This window comes from Cynoglossus semilaevis, chromosome 4 (genome assembly GCF_000523025.1).
Source record: "Cynoglossus semilaevis isolate Cse_v1.0 chromosome 4, Cse_v1.0, whole genome shotgun sequence".
Lineage (NCBI taxonomy): Eukaryota > Metazoa > Chordata > Actinopteri > Pleuronectiformes > Cynoglossidae > Cynoglossus > Cynoglossus semilaevis.
The window spans coordinates 13939545-13962808 of NC_024310.1; the positions used below are offsets into that span (position 1 = coordinate 13939545).

General features: G+C 39.7%; 2 protein-coding genes across 4 annotated transcripts in view; one reads left to right on the top strand and one right to left on the bottom strand.

The window, feature by feature from the left end:
- Nucleotides 1-2794: 2794 nt before the first annotated feature.
- On the bottom strand, nt 2795-21498 carry dph1 (diphthamide biosynthesis 1). Of its 3 annotated transcripts, none has more exons than XM_008309380.3 (13): nt 21369-21498; nt 20202-20351; nt 19740-19803; nt 18130-18251; nt 14524-14678; nt 13928-14049; nt 12961-13029; nt 12655-12811; nt 11728-11828; nt 8660-8738; nt 6179-6313; nt 5374-5499; nt 2795-4453 (listed from the first exon to the last, which is right to left on the bottom strand). In XM_008309380.3, exons 1-12 carry the CDS (start codon nt 21445-21447, stop codon nt 5416-5418), a joined length of 1317 nt encoding a protein of 438 aa, XP_008307602.2. In that variant the 5' UTR covers nt 21448-21498; the 3' UTR covers nt 2795-4453; nt 5374-5415. The 3 variants fall into 3 exon arrangements, with proteins under 3 accessions (XP_008307602.2, XP_008307601.2, XP_008307600.2); XM_008309379.3 differs by having other exon boundaries at nt 2795-4897; XM_008309378.3 differs by lacking the exon at nt 2795-4453 and having other exon boundaries at nt 4917-5499.
- Nucleotides 21499-22319: 821 nt separating this feature from the next.
- Nucleotides 22320-23264, top strand: part of rtn4rl1b (reticulon 4 receptor-like 1b) — a 33418-nt gene continuing 32473 nt past the window's right edge. Inside the window, exon 1 of the mRNA XM_017032234.2 lies at nt 22320-23147. Coding sequence (XP_016887723.1) covers nt 23135-23147 — 13 coding nt within the window. The 5' untranslated portion in view covers nt 22320-23134. The remainder of the gene's footprint in view (nt 23148-23264) is intronic.

Consider the following 23264-nt stretch of genomic DNA (forward strand, 5'->3'; position numbering starts at 1 on the left):
ATCTGAATAAAATTCAGTACTGACCTAAACATGGCTTCAGATAATGAACTAATATCTATGAAAAAACATTTCACAGAGGCTGTAAATGTCTAAAAAGATGTTAGAAACCAAGACAATTCTGTGATATACGTAAGTCATACATATGTGTGTATATATATATATATATATATATATATATATATACATATATAAAGAGAGAGTATATACGTATACATGTGTGTTTGCAGTGTTTGTTACTTTCCTAGAGTAATTTCAAAGGGGGGGGGCGAGTACAACCACACTAACCCCCTGGAGCTGATCTCCTCCTGGATATGTGCAGCACTCACTGCTGGAAGAACTGAAAAAAGAAACATATTTGTTTCTGAATAATTCATTCAGACTTTTCCCCCTGATCTCATCTTTCTCACCTCTGCTCCTCCTTTGATTCTTCCTTTCTCTCCTTCCGCTTACGTTCCCTTGTTGCCCCCAATCTCCCAGATGACGTCACAGCCCACGTATATGGTCAGCACTGAATGAATGGGGCGAGAAGCCCCAGCCCACCTGCCTTACAGTCACACTATTACTATGACAGAGAGCGAGAGAGGGAGGGAGGGAGAGAGAGAGAGAGAGAGAGAGAGCAGGAATTAAACCAGGCGGGAAAGACGCGTCAGGACAGGAAGTGAAGCTTCTGATATTTTTATAAATGAGTCCGCGGTGTAAAAGAAGCAGCAGAGGAGAAAAGGAGAAGAAGAGAAGAAGACGAACAGATGAACTTTCCATGAAATGCGTCGCAGACTTCAGACTATCATTACAATTGAATCTTAAAGGAGAGCTGTGACACGGATTCCTGAGGTAAGTTTACTTATTATTTTACATTCATAATTTTTTGGTCAAAAATGTTTTATCTGTTTTTGTTTTGTTGGCTTTGTTTATTTATTGTTTGTTTGTTTGTTGTTGTTTTTTAATATTCCCCATTAAGTCATGGACGCCGCTGTAACTGATTGTGTTTCTGTATTGAGTTGACATTTTCCTCGTGTGTGGGCTCCGTGTGAGCACTTCCTCCAAAGACATGCAGGACTCGGTTGACTGTTCAGTGTCAGTGTGAATGGTGTGTTCACTGTATATGTGTGGTCCACTGATGGACCGGCGAACTGTCCAGAATGTTCTCCGCCCTGACCGACGACTGCTCCCGGTGGATCCAACTCCACTCACGACCCGTGTGAAGATAGAATGGTGGTTTATTGGTGGTGTTTTAAATCCACTCACGACCCGTGTGAAGATAGAACGGTGGTTTATTGGTGGTGTCCGTGGTTTCAGGACCACGGACAGAGACAGGGACAGGCAGCGGCGGAACATTGTCCTCCACTTCTTTCCTCCTTTTCCTTTGTTTTCATCTACACCTGTCTGTGAGCGGATGCGTTGAGGGTCGACTCTGACAGATCTTTGCCTCTGCTGCGTCTTGTTTGGTGATAAAGTTGCTGCAGTGTGAGTCACTTTTGGCGCACATGTGCAGTGACAACTGAGAGAGGGAAAAAAATAAGAACGCGTCTGTGTTGTAGGGAGGAGGGGACGCTGAGAGCATGTTAACCAGACTGCAGAGAGAGACAGGGGGAGAGACAGGGAGAGGAAATCACGACCATCACAATGTTTTCTTTTTATTCCTAAACAGAAATTAGTCGATTTGACTGATATTCAAACGTGGTTTGTGGACCACGGGAGATGGTGGAGTTACTGAGGTCCACATCTCAGAGCTCTCTCTGTGATTCCCTCTCCTTTCCTTGTATTGTAAATGACGTGATGACGCGCTCTCCGGGATGAAGTCAAATTTGCGTCATTCCTGCGCACATGCAGATCAGGCGTCTCCCAACTGCTTTACGTATCTTTTAAAGACACAGCGTATTCTGTACACACGCACGCACTCACGCGTCGGTATACGAGATCACGTACACACACGTACGCGTGCAGAAGTGCGTTGATGAATTTTCTGTAGAAGGCAGGGAAGAAAAAGTGAGCGGGGGAGGACGGGGGTGGGAGACAGGGTGAGGTTTAGAGAAAACAACACGAGAGAAAAGAAAAGACAAGATATGAAAATATGAGACAAAACGACATGTGGCCAAAAGAAATAGACCAAAAATACAAGACTAGACAGAAAAACATGGCAGAGAAGTTAAAAAACGAGAAATACATGAAGAACAACAGGAAGAAAGCTGAGCAGAAGTTTAGGAAAAGTAAAGAAAAGAGAAGAAAGAAAGAAGGAAAGACCAGGAGAGATGAAGTTTGGTGTTCATAAGACACCATAAGTCATATTCCAGAATGAAAAATTTGAAAAAGTTTGATCTCTAGGAGAGAGATCGTTTCTTCAGAAATGAAGGGAAAATATAATCAGTGAATGTATGGAAAAAAACTCCATTCGTAAAAGTAATTTCGTACAGTTTGTCTGGAACCACGGACGTCGTTAGGTCCGTGTTTACTGTCAGATTTGACTAGGATTTTGCACTGAACTGGTTGTAGTTAAACTAATTCAATCAAGGACCAGGAGTTTAGGAAGAAATTATAGAAATTATAAATGATATTTCAAAATAATTTACATTTCAATCTTGATTTTAATTGATATATTTGCAAACATTTTTCATCATAAACATACGATTTGTGATTTAAAAAAATATAAGAAGATATCCTGCAGACTGAGGAGAGAAGGGAAGGAAAGAAAAGAAAGTTCTCCAGAAACCAGGTTCTGATTGATGTTCTTCATGAAAGTTCTCCAGAAACCAGGTTCTGATCGATGTTCTTCATATAATGAATTAATTGACGAAGTCTTTGTAGGAGAAGGAAACTCTTTGGATCGCTGTGCGCGCGCATTCTGAACCCCCACAATCCCCTGTTTCCCAATCCTAGTGACGCCCCTGCCTGGAAACAAGACGGTGTTTTAGGTCGAAGACACTTCCAGGACCATGGACAGCGACACGTCCAAGGATAAATGATCTCTATAGTGAGGCCTTAGACAGTGTTTTCGTGTTTTTTAAACGAAATTTGATACAGATAAGACATTTTATAGGATGTCTAAGGATCAGGGGACAAAACAACAGAGTGTTGGGTTCAAGTTGAAACAAGACCAGATAAACCACTGTGGTATTAGAGCCAACATCAGCTGACAGTGACCGCAGTGTCAACGCAGTAAAAACAACCAGCTTCACTCACATTCACACCCATGTCGACATTTTTAATTACATACAATTAATGTTAATAGTATCTTGTTGTACTATTTTCACCACATTTTTAGGAATGTTTCATATATATAGGCAGTACGCAGCAGATAAGTAAACTGGACTTTTCTTTTCTTTTAAAGATTTCTGCTTTTTGAACTCCTGTACTCCCACATCCGGTGGCTGAGTCATGGATAATTATAGTGAAAATCAATAAATCAAATTTTAGTCCCATGACTGTGTATTCAGAGAAGTAGCCAACGCTGCTGTGGTAAGAATGTTCAAATGATCACAATTAAAATGTGAAAATAATTAAAATAAAAAATATTTTCTCCTGCAATGCACATGCCTTTAGTAGAAGACTTTAGATGAAGACTAAAAACAGTCCTACGCCACAGTCCTTTTTCTAATTGTCTTGTTTGTTATTCAGTTTAACACTTGCTGCATTTTAACTTCATTAAGCTTCTTTTCTCTACAGACCAGTGCTCTTTTCTGCTGCCGCTCTTTTCATTTCTCAGTCAGTGCATCTACACCTTGGCTCTAGACTGCTTACTGCTAAAATTGCTCTAAGGTACAGTAACAGTCTACAGTCATGGCTACAGATGTCTGAGTAACCTCTGCTGCCTATCTGAGGCTGACTCTGTGGAAAGACCTTTGCTGCTGCCGCTGACACTAAACCCTTGGCAGACATTACTGAAGCTGCATCTGTTAGAGTGAGTGACGCTCACTTTGAAACAAACGTTGATTTATTTAAGTTCAGTCCCACTGGGCCTCTGCCATCGCTTCCATCTCTTCTGAAGACTTCACACAGTGACATCATCAAAAGCAACAATGACGTTAGTGTTGCTGCAGCCAATGCCGCAGCTGCTCACACTGTCTCCATGGTAACCGTGGCATTAGATTGTTACTGTAGCAACAGCATCTTGTAGTAACAGTCTACAGCCATGGTCGCTAGGGGGCACAAAACACAACAACTGCGTGCACAAAAATAAATCAGAGAAGTGCTTCACATCGGAGAACAGTTAACAGAACAGAGTAAGACGTAAAACCTTGATTTGTGTTATGTATATTTTTATTTTAAGGTAAAACAATTATTTAGAGTAAATGGTTAAAAAATACTTTTATTTGTTAAGTGTGATGTAAATTCCTGACTTTTCTGACGTTTCTTTAGCACCAAGCATTTGTATTACGTATGATGAAATTGTAATCAGCTCTCCGTCATCAACACAGCACATAAAATCATTGGTCAGTCACTGCTCTATCTGTGAATACTGAAAACAAAAATACAATTAAACAGTCATTAAACAATGAATTCTGATGGTTTCTTGTCTTTTTTTCTGAAGTTATTTAAGTATTAAGCAAATGAAGCAAATTTTCATTGTCTTAGTAACATTTCAGTTATTTCTTGACAACATATTGCTCACATTTAGATAGTCAAATTTTTGATTTTTAAGTCGTATATTTACGTCACTCGTCATGGACTACTGCCAAATACTGCATTAAGTTATGATGCAGACATGATCATGACTGATTTCCTGCGTGACAAATGCATCGACTGTAATTACATTTGATGCCACTAGATGACGCGTTACTTTTGTTGGGGTATGATCATCTCTCTGGTGTTACAGAAGATACTGCCACCTAGTGTATGTATAAGAGCAGACGAGCACGACGACGATAACCTGACGATGAAGTCTCACACCAACTCTGATGCACTGGAAACACATTTTTGAATTCTTTGAATTTAAGGTTTAATCTTGTACATTTCATTTATTTTATTTCACACAATTATTTTACATCAGGTTTTTTGACCACACATTATTTTAAAGGCCACCTAATGGTACAAAGCTAACCATTCAGAATAGAGTTTCATGATCACATGACCTAAAATATTTATAAGAACAAAAGTGATCAGCTGGAACTTTGTGCTTCTCTCTGTTGTAGTATCAGTATCTAGTTTCAGTTCATGCTCAGAACTCAACACCTGCAAATCCTCAGAACACAGCAACTTAATCCGTTTCTGTCCATTTAACTTTATGTCTTGACTTGCGTTGAGTTCTTTGTGAAAAGATCGATTTTATGTAATTGGTTTTGTCTTCCTTCCAGAGACAAAGTTTTCAGTGAAATAATCCCCTCTGTTCGCCTCGTCATATTCCACCTTCTCCTCAGGTCGGATTAATTTGTTATTTACCTTCAGTGGAGCTGCAGACATCCAGGCTCAGGTTATCTTCTGTCATTCCCCCTGACAGCCACAGGAGGTGCACTGGTTCTGCCCACGCTGCTTGTCCACAGAATGAGGTGGATTTAAGTGAGGTTTCTGCAAAACACCAGACAAATGGAGACAGTGTTTGTGAGGATGTAAGATGTCAGAAAACCTGAAAAACAACAACAAGAGAGATTACAGGTAAAAAGTGTGAAGGACAAATGAAGAGGTAAAGTAAGAGAGAGGAAATAAAAGACTGGGAAGTAGTGAAGACGATAGGAGACGAAGGATAGACGATAAGGGTGGAAAAAAGAAGACTAATGGTTTTTGTATTTTCTCACTAACAATAGAAACATGGAGCATTAGCTGAACTCGAGTGGTGGTAATGAGGCCTGGGTTTTCAAACAGTTACAACAACAGATCCCTTTTTCATTTTGACGTCTATTTTTAGATCCATGTCTTACTGCCACTTGGTCGCTGGGGGCCAGTGTTGTTCCAGATCCAGTTTGTGTTTCAGTCTCAGAGGCAGAATAAAGTAAAATGCAACTCTGGAACGAATTTGAATCCTGAAGACCTGGATTTAGGACTTATTTTAAGTGATTGTTACGTGTGAAGGGTGACAACAGATCTGTTTTTAATGACAGTGTGTGACTGAAGCCACATGTTCAGAACCATAATCCCGTGAGCACAGCTAAACCACACATTCTCCGCCTCTGTGACTGATCACCACTTTTGAACTGTTGAACCTGAGTAACACGGGGCACAACTGAACATATGGCACACACACACTCACCCGCGCTGAAGTGCGTGCAGGTCGTCTAGGTTGGTTGTCGGGATGGTTGGGCGTCCACGGCCCGAGGCTCTGATTGGAATAGAAGTCCATGGGGTAAGTGTCGTTCCAGGCTGTGTCTTTTAAAGCTACAGCTGCCTGTGAGACACAGAGGAAGATGATGGAAAGTATTTAATGATGAAACAGGAAACAGAACTAAATACTGTGTCAACAATTCAAAGAGAGAACAGTTGTCTGTTTTTTTACCCTCCACCTGCCTCAACATATACCATTTTCTTCACTAAGGTGAAAGAGTGACAGAATGGTACGATCTTTCATCTGCAATACAGAAAATCCTTAAATCACCATCTCCCCAAATTAGTACTCAGATAAGAAGGGTTATATAAGTGAGGGCGTCAGGCATCTTTGTCACATGATTATTAAAATCTTATTCAAATTGATCAATCTTCACCAACCTGAGTTATACTTTAGTTATGCTACTACAGGCCTAGACTGCTGGGGGGACTGTTTGCTCACTCCCCATTTTTCCCATTAATCCTTGTAATCATTTTAGAAAAAAAAGTAAAAATAATCAACAATAACAGGCAGAAACTAAGCCTTATCTCAGGTGTGTCTTCTGTTCAATCATGAATGATATCATGAATATGACATGACTAAGGACAGGTAAGAGGATGGATGAAAAGGGACAAGAGATTCAGAAAACTTTGAAAAGACGATTAAAAGTTTCTGGGAGTTTCTGCTCTCAGGGATCAGCAGAAGTCCAGCAGGACGTGGCTCAGCACAGGCAGCCTCATCAGGAGGAGGTCCAGTTTGATCCTTCTAAGTTGAAAACGGCATCAGGATGAGATTTAGTAATGGGCGGTAGCCACATTTTGGGAAGGGCAGCGTGGTGGACAAAGTAAAATACGACGATCTGAACATTTTGGACATTAAACACAATTTGTGAAGCAGTCCTCAAAATAAAACTCACTACCTTGACGGTCAAAAATGTGAGCACTTTGTCTGTTTCTGTTGGTATTTTAAAAGAATACCTTATTACATAAAGGGTGTTATATATTTGAAGAGTGCAGTTTATTCTACTGACAGACGTGCAGTATATTAATTATAACTATTATATTTCATGGGAAACAAAAGCTGCATCATGTGCAACCTAAAGATGAAAAAATGGTTTCATTTTATCAGACTTGTCATTTTCATAATCTAGCAATATAAAAAAAAAACAAGGTCGCTTAACAAAAGAAAGAAGGGAAATAACAAAGAATTACAACAACCTGGGTGGGTGGGTGTTGTCCTGGACTGTAGGTGCTGCACCAGATCTCTGAAGATATGCTGTATCTTGACTCAGTGTGAATCCATTAGTTTTATACTGTATATATATAATGTTATGTTATGTAATGTAATGGTCAGGTTATTGTTTTTAAGACAACTGGAGGTTTTCCAAAAACGTTTTGATTTAATATCAGGTTTAGAGGTGTACTAGAGTAAAAGTATATATATATTAATATAGCGCCGCGTCTATTCCCTCTCTCCACAGACTCTTCCTCATCTCTTGTCTCCTTTGCCCTTGATTCTCAAACCCTGCTGCTCTCCCCACCTCTCCTCTCTTGGTCTTTCTCTGAGGAGGCTCGCTTCTCTTACTAATCCACACACTGACAGGAGCAGAGGAGCCGAGTGTGTCTTATTGACTATAAATATAACATGAGGTGCACTGAAAATAAATGCTGCTGCTAAAGCACCATCCACCTCCAATACATCCCCAACACACTCGTCTCTCCCAGACTTCTCCTGCTCACCTCAGCCTATTATCTCTGTCCTCCCATCTTCATTCTTAATGCAACAGCAAAAACGTTATCCATGAAGTGCTCGCTATGAATGAAGCAACGGGAGGGAAAATGATGTTTGCCTTTCTCTAATTACTGCAAACTGACCTTAAACTCATCACTGTGACCTACCCTCCTGGGGAATAATGAATATTGTCACCGATGATTTTGGCTTTCTTTTTTTAAAGCAGCAGGACAGTAAATGTAAGAAGATGCTGTTAAGGAGAAAAAATGCATTTTGACATTTATAATATTCCGGACATGAATATCTTATAAAACACAGTACGGGGGTCCACGGTTTACAACATCCTGACTTACGGAGTACTGTGCTTACGTCGCCATCTCCCATAAATGTATTAATAAAGTGATGGTTTTTCATTGCGGGGTATGGCATTTAAATAACAACTAGTTAGTGAGTGGACAAGTACATTGTCACGCAGTGCCATATACGGAAGATGGTTTTGTTTTCATTCGCTGGTTGTACACCATACTGTGTGTAGTGTATTCATAAAACATATTTCTACTGTTTCAACTGGACTTCTTTCTAAACAGTGGCTTGAACAACATTGGTGTGTTGTGTAGGTATGCTGTATGTACATATACAGTATGTGCATCAGGCTCTGAACCAGCCACTTTAGTGAAGACCCATGGGATGCATGCTTACCTCGTATGGAGACAACAGAGGTTTGGAGAAGGCAGAACCCCAATCAATAGACAGACGTGGACAAGCTATCTGGATCCATCTGAAACAGAAACAAGACACAGGTCTGTGAACCTTTGAATTCAAATGTTAAAGGTTTCTAACCTGGCATGGAAATGTGTATGTTATGTATTTGCACAATGTAAGTGCTATGGAACAGAGCAGTGATCATGAACAACCCCACGATTGGATTACAAAATAAATATCACATTTTTTTTTAGACAGAAATTTGACTTTTATTTCATTTTATGTGAGTGTCCAACGCCCAAGTTGTAGTTGTACAGTTGGCGACCCCTGAGGTAGAGGCTAGATAGAGGTTAAACAGAAAGGTAGCCAAAACAAGAACTGCTAGTTGTGCTAAGAAATAGTACAAAACCTGATTAGAAATACTTGTTAACATACAGAATGTAAAAGGATAAGTTCACCAAAAATAGGTAACAACGCAAGAAAAGGATAAACAATCAACAGGTCTGGGAGTATAATCAATAATAAAGTTGAAGATTTTGCCGGCCTCAATATATATTTCCATGTTTGTTTTCCTCCGTTCGGCCTCCAAACAGGCTGTGAAACTAACAAACCCAGGTGCAGAGACTGATGCAAAGAATGAACCTGAACTCTTGACAGTCTTGCACTCTTTGCCTCTGCAGGGGGAGGAGTGCAGCAAGTGAACCTAACGATGAGCAACGTAGGGTAACATGGTAGGAAAGGAGGCAAAAAGATGATTGTAAAGCCAAACACCACAGCCCCAGAGTGGCAATAATTTGGTTTCAATCCAAATGAGCAAGATTAGCCCATCAACACAGACGAGCCAGTAGAGGGCGCAACAATTAAGGCAGCACAAAAAACATTTATGAATATCTATGGACATAGAGACAGTGTTGGAGTAAACGCAGCAGAGACAGGGGGTAGGCTGAGATGGAGGCAGATGATCCACTGTGCCCCCCCTCCACCCTCACCTCTCCCTCCCCCGCCCAGGAGTGATTACAGCGAGAGTGATGTGAAGCTGGCAGTAAAGGTGTTAAATGGTATGTAAGTGGTAATGAAGAGGGAGTGGAGGTGATAATAAAAGTAGGTACTGATGGTGGAAATGTCTGAGAGTGGAAGCTGTGATAGAATTACTAATTACTACTTACAGTGAGGAAGTGGTGGTGAACGCAATCACAGTGAAGAAGATTGTCAAGTTGATGAAAAGAGCAGTTGGTAGAGCAGGTGGTCTGGGTCGTAGTAATGGTTTTCTAATTGTAAAGGTCACCAAGGTGGTCGTACAATGGTTGTGGTGAGTAAGAGACTAGTAAAGGTGGAGAAAAGGAAGTGATGGATGAAGTCAAGGTAGAGACGTTTACCAGGTGGTGAGGGGGTGGCATTAGTAAAGTTGATACTGGTGCTTGTGAAAGGGCAGAAGGTCAAGTACATGATGGTGAAACAGTTCCAGTCACTGCTGATCAGCCTGTGCCACTAAGACACACTAAGGTGAGTAAATATGAATAACAATAACGCATACTGAAGAAAACACCGCAGTAGCCAGGTCTCTGTGGAGGTAGCCTACATAGCTGGCAGACAGTGTGGTGGTGGGTGGTGCAAGAGAGGTACGGGGGGCGGGAGGGGGGAGGGGGAGACACAGATACTACATTTTGAGCCTTGAGGATGGAAACAGAAAAGATGATAATGAGGCACGAGGCACGAGGAAGGACAGAGAGATTAGCAGCAGAGGGAAGTGTTTACACTGGAAAGTCATGAAAGAGAAGGAGTCTCAAAGACATACTGGGGAGGGGCAGGGGACGGGAGGGTGGGAGAGAGACATTTACACAGCTAGGGGGGAAAGTGAACAGTAGGGAATGGAGATGGGTGTAAGCATCAGGACTAGGAGCTGATCAACAGTTCTGTTGCCTCAGTGCTGCAGGAGATTCTACGTCTTTGTAACTGCGGTGCCTATTGATAACGATTGATGTCCATCAGAAATTCTGAATGAAAAGTAATGAATGAAATGAATACAAATGCACCAGAATATCAACGTCTACGTCTGTCAATATGGTAACATTCACTGCACCAAGTACATAAAAATAACTTGGGTATTAACTTTCCCTGATGATTTGCCAGAGTGTGTGCCAGCACTGGCATATACAGCAGGTGATTATTGAATTCATCTGTAGTGTCACTGCACCAACGTATACTTAGCTAAGAGATTGTTTGGGCCTTTTTTTCTGCTCAGTGTGTGTGCTCAAAGAACTTCAATGGCAACTTGGCAGCTGGTGGACTCGAACCTGAAACCTCCCTTACCCAAGTGCGCTTCCTTAACCACTAAGCCACCACTGATATACGCCTACTTTTAATCGCCTTAAAAATGACATGTCATCAACCTTCACAGGGTGGATCAGTCATCCAGGTCAAACCCAGGCTAATCCATTGATGCTCTCCAATACATTTGAATTCAGCATTAAAAAACAAACCTGAAACACTGTAAAAACACTGTATCTAAATTCTCACACATTTCAGAACTGAAATATAACTGAACAGAAATAAACCTTTTTTTACCTATATATAAATCCTTTAAGATGACAGGCTGTATGAGCTCAGTGAGAGGTTAAAGCAGAAGGCTGATAAAATCCTCCCGGCATAACACTGAGAGGAACGACTGCAAAGGAATGAAGAGAGATTTTCTCCTGAGCAGTTGATTGGTGACAAACCCATAGGAAGTGTGTCTAAAATTAGCACTGAGACTGTGTGAATCTTGTTCAGTTCAGGAAAAGACCTGCCAGGTATTGCTCCCAGAAGGAGCAGTTATTTAATTTCCCTTCCTTAATTCATTATGATGCATAACCTGGTTTCTGGCTCCATGACTGTGTAGCCACAGATGCTTCCACTGTAAAAGTTGAGCTAAATAAAAATGCATACATGCAGTGACCCTGTCAAAGTCAGCTGCAACAAAGTCTGTTTTTCTTCTTTACTCCGGACATTTTCTGAAACTTTATTGTTGTAAATAATGTGTGAAAGAATGCAGCCAGGGTGACATTTTTGATAAGTTCAGCACTCACGCGTCCACATCAGGCATAAGATCCAACTTCCCTGGAAAAATCTCAGAAAGGAGCACTCGAGTGAAGTCTTTGCCCAAAGAACTCAGCCTTGACTCCAGGTGCTGCAAATGAAAAAAAGAAGAAGAAAAGAAAGTAAAGTAAAAGTTTAAATGATTTAAGAACATTCCCTCAAACAAAAACCCTTCCTAGAGGTTTCCAACTTCACAGCACTGCTGCAAATCGAGCTTTTCTAGACTTCCAACGAAACCTTTTCTCTGCCTAAAGCTTTTAAATCGATGGGAATCCTACGGCTGTTCAAATACTCCACCAACTTCAGTTTGCAGGGAGCAGGAAAGTAACTTTACAGTCAAGTTTCCCCACGTGTGTGTATGCATTATAATGGAAAACCTCCAAACACACACACACACACACAAACACACACCAATGTTCAGAATGAAGCCCGTCCTGATATGTAACAATATGTAAAGAGACTAATGTTATGTCTACATTTTGTCACTTGGTGATGCCCTCTGCAACACTGAACAGGTGGGTGGTTTCTTTGTATGTATTTGTCCTGTATAACTTTAATGTCTCAATCTGGTTAAATCAGGCAAAATATTTATTTTTTATAAAAAGAGTTTTAGCACAACAAAATATTCTCTGTCGTGCCCGGCCAACCAAAGTTCAATAAGGAATTATTTTGATACTTTGTGAGTCTCACATTTTCTAGACCTGACCTTCTAGTCCTTTGTGCCAATCATCATGAGGTCTTTCATGGTCTTTCTACTGCTCAGTGATCTCAGTGTTAACCATTGAAATCCTCAGCAGAAACGCCCAGATGCATACTTCAGGTATAAAGATGGATTCTTTACCAGCCTTCAGTAACACACTGGTACTAAATACTGCCTCAGTGTTCTGAGGACCAGCTGGACAGAAACAAACTCTCACCTCCAAGACTTTAGGGCTGCCCTGTCGACCCAGCGTGCCCACAATCAAACCCCATCTCTGAGCATGGCGAGCAGTGTCAATGGCCCTCAGTCTTAAAGCACGCATGGCCTGGTGGTCGTAGTACTCCCTTGTGAAAACTTTACTGTAGGGGTCATATCTTCAAATATAAAAAAACAGATGAATAATTAAAATAAATGGACATTTTGTGTCAGATAAAAGTATGATGAAAACATATTACTTGTCTCCAACAGTTACTTGTACTATATTTTAAAACCAGAATTTAACTACATTTATGTCTCTACAAACCTGTATGCTGGGATGTCTGGATTTGCAATCATAATGGACTCCAGATGAAATCTTCCATCTCCCAAATAACTGAAAAAAACAACGCACCAAAACAACAAAACAATTACAACACACCAGACTTTGCCAAAACCTATATATGAAATTCTCAAAGAATGAAATGATCTTTAAACCTAGCAAAGACAATGCTAAATGGTACATGCTAATGTAAAATTAGCTTTAAGGCAAGCAACAAATTTGGTGAATCTAAAAGTAGATCAGTAACAGTCACACCTAGAGAGACAATACAGACAAATGTCTAACGCAATATAAAAGAAACCTAAACATAACATAAACACAGATACACAAACCTCCAGGAGCCTAAAACGTGCAGAAAAATGTGATTTATGCACAAGGGGAAAAAAAGCTACTGTTACCATAGTTCTAGTGAACGGAATAAAAAAAAATATTAGCCCTGAAAGGTTTTTTCTGTTTCTGACTTTTATGCAGGTATTTTTACCTTTGAAAAATTTGAAAAAGTCAAACAATTTGCTAAGAAAATAACTACATGAGATTTGGAATGCAAGATACTGGTTCATAAGCTGAGTTCAACAAGTTCTTGCTTTTTTGAGCCACAGAATATTGATATTGATGTAATGTTTACTAGTATGCAGCAAGTAGTTTATATATATATAAATATATACACTTGCAAGAAAACAAGAGTGAAGAGAAGCACAGTGGGCACTATAAGTCTTCAAGTGTTGAAAGAGTAACTGTGAAAAACAAGTTTCTCTATGAAGTGGAGTACATCGTGTGTAGCTGCGTCTTTCTGCCTGTGCTCATTACTGGATCTACAGTCACACAGAGACGACGCTGGTGTCACAGCCAGCTGCTGTGGGTTAGGATTAAAACTGAAATTCTGTCAAATCACAGGAAACAAAACATGCAAAAGTAAGGCGTGAAGGTGACAGCTGCACCAGCAGAGACTTACATGATGGCATCTACATGTTGATCCAGGCGAGGGGAGGTGCAGCCCAGGATTTCTCCTGGTGACAGAGGTCGACACTGGGGGACCAGGACGTCAAAATCTGATTTGAGAGCTGAACTTACAGCCTGTGTTGTCGAAGCAAGAAAACAAGTTAGAAAAATACCTTCTTTTTTTAAAATGCACATTTTGTCGATGAATAATTCTCTGAACTTTAATGATTAGTAGCAAGAAAACAAGTTAGAAAAATACCTAACCATAACGTCTATAAAAAAGAAATATATAATATTGATTAGGGAGTTAAATACTTCATATTATTATGTTATACTAACTTGTGCAGTATTTGCCAAAATTAAAAACATTTGGGGTAAATATTTAGTGATTACTAAATACACAACTATTTAGGTTACAATGTGTAAAGATAAAGTATCTAATGTTGTTATGACTAATATGTTATGATCACAATGATGAGACATTACTTCCCTGAAAAGGATTAAACAGTTGATGACAGCTTTTCATGACATCATCATACTTTGAGATTGTAAACTCAGAGATGAACTTTTCTTAACTTTGATTAGAACCTAGCAGAACTGTTAAATTACCTGCAGCGCTGCTACAAACTGAATGGTGCTAACTAGTACCAGAGACTGTCCGGGGCTAAAGTTAAATTTAACTGTGTCCAGGAAGTGAGCGTTGTCCATCTGGATGTCCACAAACACGTAGAGCATCTTAATGCTGGCAGTAGAGTCGATGGGAACTGAGGAACACAGAGAGGGAAAAACTATTTCTCATGTCAGGGGATTGTGAAATACTTATGAAGTCACTAACATGTGACACAGAACATGCCGTTATCTATTTATACAGTCCTGACAAACACACATTGGGCTGAAGCTCGACATGTGTGACGACCAATATTTATTTAATGTTTCCACTCATGCCTGACGTCGTAACTTCTCTATAAATAGCTCTGTTAGTTAAGATAGCTAGGAAGAGAGTGGGCTCAAACACGTGCCACATGCACAAGCTGCTGCCTAACACATACAAGGCCGACGCCATGGAATTAAAGCTGCGCATGACATTAATTATATTTCAGTCAATTAGTTGTTTTTGAGGAATAAGGACACTGTCCACAGTCACTGAATGACAGAGAACTCTGAGGAATGTCTGGGACATAAAGTGACCAACAGGACGCCCCAGATAATGGAGGTCAGACAAGAAAGGCAGAACAACAGGTCACCTGAACTAGTATACATACATATACATTATCTGTTTGTTGTAGCCTTAGCCATGACTTGGTTAAAGAATACAAAATCAGTTGTAATCGAGATGTAGTAAAGGCTAAAAGTATTTATGTGAGTCAAACGTTTGGCCACTCCTGCTCTACACAGTACATTACATGATGTTTTCCCATATCTCTTATGTACCTTTTGTTCACTTCATTTTAGAGTTAGGAGACAGAAGATCTATAGTGTTTCTGTTATGGACTATAGCAATAACATACATATTCATACAGCAGTGTTGGTAGAAAAGACTTGGTCCTGATAAGAAGATAAAGGTCAAACATTGGAATAGAAAAAAACAAAACAATCCCTGCCCTTGTATAAGTTTACATTTATAAAAAATATCATACAATTGAGTATGATGTTTTTATTTATTATAAGATAATGGTAATTATTGTTCATAATAATACAACACCTACAGTATAAGAGTTTTCCACTACAACTGAGGTAAAACTGCTGACTCTTAGTCTAAGAACCACTTTGGAACCAATGCAAGGGCAGCTATTATTTCAGGGACTCGAGGGCAGTCATGCAGTTACTATTAATGACATTAATTTCACAGACCAGCTACTATTCATGTAACCCACGGTGACCACTGATTCTTCCTGAGGTAGGTGATGAAAACCAGTGTTAGATTCAAACAGAAAATGAAAACTGTAGTACATTATACTGGTGGAATTGCATTAGAATTATGCTAAAAAGATAATAAACCAGGGTTCTACTTGTACTTTGTTGAAATAATATCCTGTGTGGACTGTCAGAGGCCAACTGATATTGTTTTGCAGCCATTCTAGGTAAAGTAATAAGGATTAATTCACCTTATTTTTATTTTAACTGTGGACAAGCTATTTGGTTACCAAATTCTCTGGGCATCTGTATCAATAAACCTATTTGTAAATTGTGCCTCAGCGCAGTTTTTTTATAACGTTCCCAAAATAGAAGCACCTCTTGTAACGCAGACATCAATCCAGTTAACCTCAAGCTGAAGCAGCTAGCTTGTCATTATTTAAGCAAGTGAAATGTGGCCTGTTTCATTCCTCCTGTCCTTCATCCATAAATAAGAGTTTGCTGATGTTGTTGAGAGTGGGGAGCCGACATCTTCATTTTTCTTACAATATTGCTATTTAATGCCATTACAAATTCTTCTTCTGCAACAAACCCCTATTTCTTGTATGGGAAAAGTGCAGTAGCTCACCAAAAAACTGCCATACAATGACACCTTTGCTGTCTTTGTGACAAGGAAAGACGAGAAGAACTCCAATATTCAATAGCTGAAGCCTCAGATGAAATGGAAAGGAAATAAAAGAGCGCCCACAGATGGGTTCTCTCTGCGTCAGCCGGCGAACAGCATCTTTGATCTCACAGGTGTATGACATTCAAGGGTGAAGACCAGGCAGAGTCATTGTGACGCAGTAACATTGATCAGAAAAGCTCACACACCACAGAATTTATTCTCACCATACTTTTAAACCTCATATTCATAAGCAGGCAATAAGAGCACCACGTGAATACAGGATAACATCAAAGTAGTTTTGACAGAATTTCGTTCTTCACAGCAATAATGTGTCCGTGGACACATCACAACACTCTATTTTCTCTGTATTTTCTCTGTTCACTGCCCAACGGCTACACTTTAATATCAGCAGCACACAGGTCCATGAAACCAAAATCCTGTTCCACTAGTGATGGCTTGATCCGATACTCGGGATCAGTATTGGTCTGATAATGAGAATCAAATGTGAATGAGATCAGTATCCGGGTTGCAGTATTGGTATGGGACATGAAGAAGTTCAATGGAGCCAATCCTTGTTTTCAACATACAGAAACGGGGGCTTGATTGGATCTAGCGTTTGGAGAAAGCTAAAATAACCTATTAGAAAACCTATTGTCACCTCTAAGAAACCAATTTAAGGTGATTTTATCATGGTGGATACTACACAGGAACTAAGTGAGCAACAAAAGCTAACAGTGATAAGATTGTGACATTAGACCCATGTGTTTTTTAACACAAAATGAGGGGGGGAAAAAAGAAAAATATCTTTGCACAGCTTTAAAAGAGGGGAAATGGCACTAAGGGGAAAAAAGGATCTGATCAAGAATCTGATAAGCCGCAGGTAAAGACAATGCTATGGATAACAAGGCAGAAGCTTCCAGCAGGGTAGGGTAGGACAGAGCAGACCAGAGCAGGACAGGATGTTTCCTGTTGCATTTTTAATTACTGCATATTTAATTAAAAACTAGGGCAGTGGTGGCTTAGTGGTTCAGGAAGCGGACTTGGGTCCAGAAGGCTTCAGGTTTGAGTCCACCAGCTGCTAAGTTACCACTGAGGTGCTCTGAGCATGGCTCCGTCCCCACACACTGCTCCCCGGGAGCATAAAGCTGCCCACTGTTCACTTTGGTGATGGGTTAAAAGCAGAGGTCAGAGGTCACATTTGGTTGTGTGCAGTGGTGTGCTGTGTCACAATGACAAGGTGTTCATTTTTCTTCCCTTCCTTGTATCTGACTTAGATATTTAATGTTCTCTAAAGTTCATGTTTTTTTTTTTTTTCAGTTGCTTTAACAGTGGCGGCTGGATGACTCTGTGGGCCACAGGCCGCTGGTTAATGATCACTGGTCTGGATCGTTGTGTTGTAGAAGAATCTGTAGTCACAGCATTAGCAGCATGAGTTACAGTAGGTGTTTAGCAGTTTCACTCATCTGTCTTTCTCTAACTGCACTGATGCAGAACAGTTGTTGTGTGTCTAAGATTGAGTGATTTATTGTTACTGATGCTCCTTCCTGATGCTGCGACCTTCCGGTTTTAAGTCAGCTTCCTTAACCACCAGGCCACCAGTGCAGCGCAAATCCTGTTGACCTTAAGTTACTTTGTGTGGTCTATTCTGACAGTGGACTGACAAAGAGAAAACAGAGTCATAAACAGGGACTCACTGAGACAACTGTGTCCATAATGTACCAAGAAATCAGCTCCCAGGGCTCGGGCCGTGAAGTCGTCCACACAGCAGGCGCCGTAGGTCACATCTCCCATCACAATTGTGTCTGCTTCAGTGAACCTTAAGAACACAGAGAGGCATTCATCAGTCATCACACAAAGTGCCTAAATTCCTGCCTAATGCCAGTCTAATGCTTCTTTGTCACAGCGGGGAAAAATAATTGAAAATATCTGCCTGCAGTATCACTAATGGACTAAAACTAATTAAAATTAGCACAAGTTTTTAAACACCGAACGAGGCTCTTCTGAATGAGTTATAATTAATTTCAATTAATTATCACTGAAAATTATTTTACCGCACATTATTAAAACTATTAATTTGTATTAAACAATGAGGTGAAGACACTGGTGGTCATGTGGTAAATAGACATCTCTGCCAAACGTAAACACACTGTTTATATGGTCAACACATGACTACACTATTGATAGCAGAATGCTCACAAAATGCTAAATGCTAAAATATTGTCAAGGAATAAAACAAACCTACTCATTTTGTAGTCAGTGTGTGTTGTTTCTCCTCTGCAGAGATTAAACACTGACCAAAGAAGGAACCAGTAGATGGATACTTTGGGTTTTAGGACAGATACTACATGGAAATGTTCATATGTCCCTGAAAATTGGACGATCATACAGATTAAAGGTTGTAAGGTAGTCCCTCAAACTCAGGGAACACCACAAGCTCCTCAAATGAAAGCTGATTTTAAGGCAGACCTTAACTACTTCAAATGTGATAGCATTATACATGTAACTGCAGGTGATGGATCGTGAGGACACTCTCAGTGAAAGACTATTTAAAGTCTTGTTATGTTCTCGCTGACCTCAAATTTATTGGAGCTTCCTACAGAAAAACCGCTGCTGACATCTCCTTAAAATGTCCTTGGACTGAAACTCTGATATAGTTTACCTTTGTACAGAGGAAGGAAGGAGCAGTTTAAGATTATTCCCAAGTATCTATACTATTCCATTATCTCTGCTGTCGACCAGTCAACAATTGATCGATTAATAAAAAACATTTATTGAAATTGTACCAGCAACTTTACCTACAAATAACAAAAAGCACATTAAATAGCATTGCACTTTATTGGGATAAATACATGGCATCAGCATGACACGATTAATGATTTGCAAAAGTAATTTCAAAGACAATTATTCCTAGCTAGAGTAAAACAGCTGGCATTCAGCATTCTCCATAGGCGACAAGATTCTTCTTTGAATTGTATATACTGTTTATACACTATATGCAGTGTAATGCAATTTGCAGTGATGGAATGTTGTAGTTAAGTACACGTTCACTTGCAATTCCTTGCAACCTTTACCAGCTGGATATTTGAATCTTAAGGCTTCAGATTATGTGCTATATTCCAATAATCAAGTGAATAACTGCGGCAGAATTCAAAAAATTAAAAGGTACTGTATATAACCTTGGATGGTTATATACAGTGTTTAATATAACACAACTAAATTGAAAAGGATAAACTCTGCATGGTATCCTGGATATATGCTGCCTGCTTTAGAAAGTGAAATACCTCAAAACAATTTTTCTTGTTACCTCTCAATGATGTCAGCGATGACACAGGCAAACATTTGCAGTCCCTCTGGAAGCTGCAAAGCCACTGGTTGGAGAAGGTAGAGAAAAAAAGAAACGAAAAAAACAAAGGCAGAATCAGCACTATTGTTTTGGATCCATGGTCATATCACAGCCCTGTAAACATGGCCAAAGAAGGGCTTAGGAGTTAAATGAGTAAAAACTAATCTCCTGCTTAATTCAGCCATGCAGATGACATTGAAGTGCCAACACTCCTGCTGTAGCTGAGTTAGCAAATGTTGGGACAGTCATGTTAACATAAAAAAAAAAAATCACAATAGCACATATCATGACTTTTTAAAGCCATAGTCCTCAACTTCTGATCAGCTGATGATTAAGTTCTGATAACAAACTGGTTACAATCTACCAATGTAAAACCAAAAAATATTTTGTCAAAGAGTGTGTGTGTATAGTGAAAACTCTTACCTCTCTTAGCTTTAGCTTGTCTTACTCGCCACACAGTCTTATGAATCTCAAAATTATAATTTTGAGGCAGAGCTTTAACTGCTTCCTGTAACTCAGGGTTTTGCAGGATTTCATCTGGAATCTGATTGGCTACCCGGCGTGGTCCCCGCACTGAAAAACAAAAATTCTTTGTTATCCTTAGGCCACAAAACTCGGCACCTAATGCTGTTCATCAATAAACATCAACAGCAGATGTTGACAGTGGTCTCTCAGTTTAACACCATCATACATGGGATATACTATGGAAAATGTGTTCGTTTTTTTTGTACACATATTTGTGTCTCTTGAGGCTCTGCCCACAATGTAATTGCCAGTTTAGTTCCATCCATACTACCAATACAAGCCATTTGTTTCACTCACACATGGCTGCTAGACAGATGTAAATGTACAACCCTAAGGCTAGCTGTAGCTGCTCATTTGACAGAAAAGGAGCACTAGCTTTATTATGTAAATGCTTGAGGCACAAGAAGTGGGTTGTTACTGTTACTGTTTTTACTTGCACCCATTTCTGTCTCACAGCTCCACTGTTGTCACTGTTGTGGAGCCGTATTCTGGTATTTTCTCTGCTGCAGAGGTGGTCAGAGCATGTAGATGCTCATTAACATTTAGAGTTAATAGAACAGAAATGGTGCATTCTGACTATGGCTATTCAACGGGTGTGTAAAGAATTCTGTGATCAACTCCATCTTATTTTTCCAAACCATGTTTTATTTGATTGAGAGCTACGAGATATAAACACAGCAACCTCATCACTTATGGGATTAATCTTGTTGATACAGTCAGTCAAAAATATAGGACGTGAAAGAAGGAAGAAAACAAGTCCTCCCTTTGGATCTGTATAGGGTGTGTTTTTTATTTTATGTATTTAGGTTGTATTTCACTCATTCATTTTCTTAATTGACTCCGTCTTTTTCTCGTTCTCTCAAACACACACACAAATTATTGTTTTAAAATGTTTGAAATATATTCATAGGCTACAGAACTCCGTGTTCAAAGCAGCGAACAGGCTACACAGATGCTCATGAATGCCGTCATTTTTTACCAAACAACATTCGGTGTTCCGTCTTTTCGAGGGACAAACTGTTCGTAGCGACATCGAACGCAAAACAAACAGTCAATGTCAGATACCTGCGGACTTTTTGACAGCTACGGTTTGCTGCACTTCACTCGCCGTCGACGCCATGCTGCTTCTTTTCCTCAAACACATGAAACGAGTGAGGAACAACTAGACCAAAGCAATCGACCGCATAGAGCACAGGATGGTGAGGTCGATGGCCGATATAACCCAACCCTAAACAAAACACTTATTTATTTATTTTTTTGTCGGGCTCCACCCGCAGATTTGTAACCTGTAATGGCACTAATGCACTCCACTGACTGAAGAAGGTAAAAACCACAAAAAGGACAAATGAGTTTGTGCTATACCCAACACACAAAAGTGAAAGAATCTACATTAGAATATATAAATACATTCATTTTTATCTTTTAATTTCTAAAATAGTAGGTAACGGACATGAATATAAATGTAAGAGTATCTCTTAATTAGAGATTTAATAGAAACATGTTTAATGTATTACTTATACATATTGTCGATTACTTTTAAGCCATTTATGTTTGTGAAAATTGATATTGACCTTCAAAACACAGTAAAGTTGTAGATCAGGGACATACAGTAGATGCACCAGTGTTACTACAGTGAAAAATTAAAATAGCAAGTCAGAGTGAAGAGGTTTAGTTTTGGTTATAGTGGTATTTAACCACAGGTAATTAGTGGTTTAGTTTTGGTTATAGTGGTATTTACTTTAGTCTGTTTTTCAACCACAGGTAATTAGCCAGCTAGTTAGTTATTTAGTTAATTAGCTTATCAATAATATCAGCCATTAGATTCTTCGTCAGTCAGTTAGAATGAAAATAACTAAATTTGTCACTTTGGCAGTCAGTCTAGTTACAGGACAGTAACCTTGAAATGGTGTAGTAAGGAACTGCTAATACATTAGTTAGTAAATAGATAGATGGATGGATGGATGGATGGATGGATGGATGGATGGATAGATAGATAGATAGATAGATAGATAGATAGATAGATAGATAGATAGATAGATAGATAGATAGATAGATAGATAGATCAGAAAGAGATGATGATGACGACGGTAATAGAGAGGTTGAAGATGACGAGGAGGATGATGGAGCATTCTGCAGAACCACAATAACAACTGGCAAGAAACACACACACACAGAGAGAGAGAGAGAGAGAGAGAGAGGCAGGCAGGCAGGCATGGAACGTATGTACAAGCACACTAGGGGCGGAATGTGAGTGGAATAACTTCATGTTCGTCACATATTTGGAGAAGTGACAAATGGTTGTAGTTCATCTTTACTGCGCCCTAATGGGGATTTAAATATTTCACGCTTTTATTTATTTTCTCCATGAAATGAAATAGAGAACATTTCTGCTGCTGCCACTGCTGCATCGTGTGTTTTTCCACTGCTGGTCTGACTCGCAGCATCTTCTCAAGTGTGGAACAGGAGCACAGGCTGGAACCGCGGGACGATCGTGTCTGTGCCGCTAACACAGGCACGTCGGACTGCTGTCACATTGAATGGACTCCAAAATAAGATCACGGATGCTTTAGTGTTTTATTGCGTCTTAATCTCACAGTAAAAAAAATGTTTTTGTGTTCGAATCTGACCTAAGGCACGGGAGAGTGGAGCTCAACCGAAAAGGGAGCAACATTTCAGTCATTAAATCCGCAGGAGTGACTGGCAGACCTTCACCGAGACCAAATTCACCTCAGTGTTTTCTCACTCAAATTTGACGCTTAAAAGTTCGTATCCTGGAATATAATACGTGATTCTCAGAGGACAGAAGAGGAAGGACATATACGAAGTCCAAGATGTTTCAGAAGGGTGAGTCAAATTTTGTTGTTGATGTTTTTTGCCTTCTCACATCGGCAATGAAGTTTCGAGGTTGACTTTCATGAAGGATCTCTAAATTGTATTCATTTAATGACGATAATATTTTAT

Coding starts and splice junctions, on each gene's coding strand:
- dph1 (XM_008309380.3), bottom strand. CDS start 21,447: ATGTGTTTGAGGAAAAGAAGCAGCATGGCGTCGACGGCGAGTGAAGTG. Junction 12,812..12,960: donor CCAGACATCCCAGCATACAG/GTTTGTAGAGAC, acceptor TTATATTTGAAG/ATATGACCCCTACAGTAAAG. Junction 8,739..11,727: donor CTTATGCCTGATGTGGACGC/GTGAGTGCTGAA, acceptor TTTCTGTTTCAG/ATGGATCCAGATAGCTTGTC.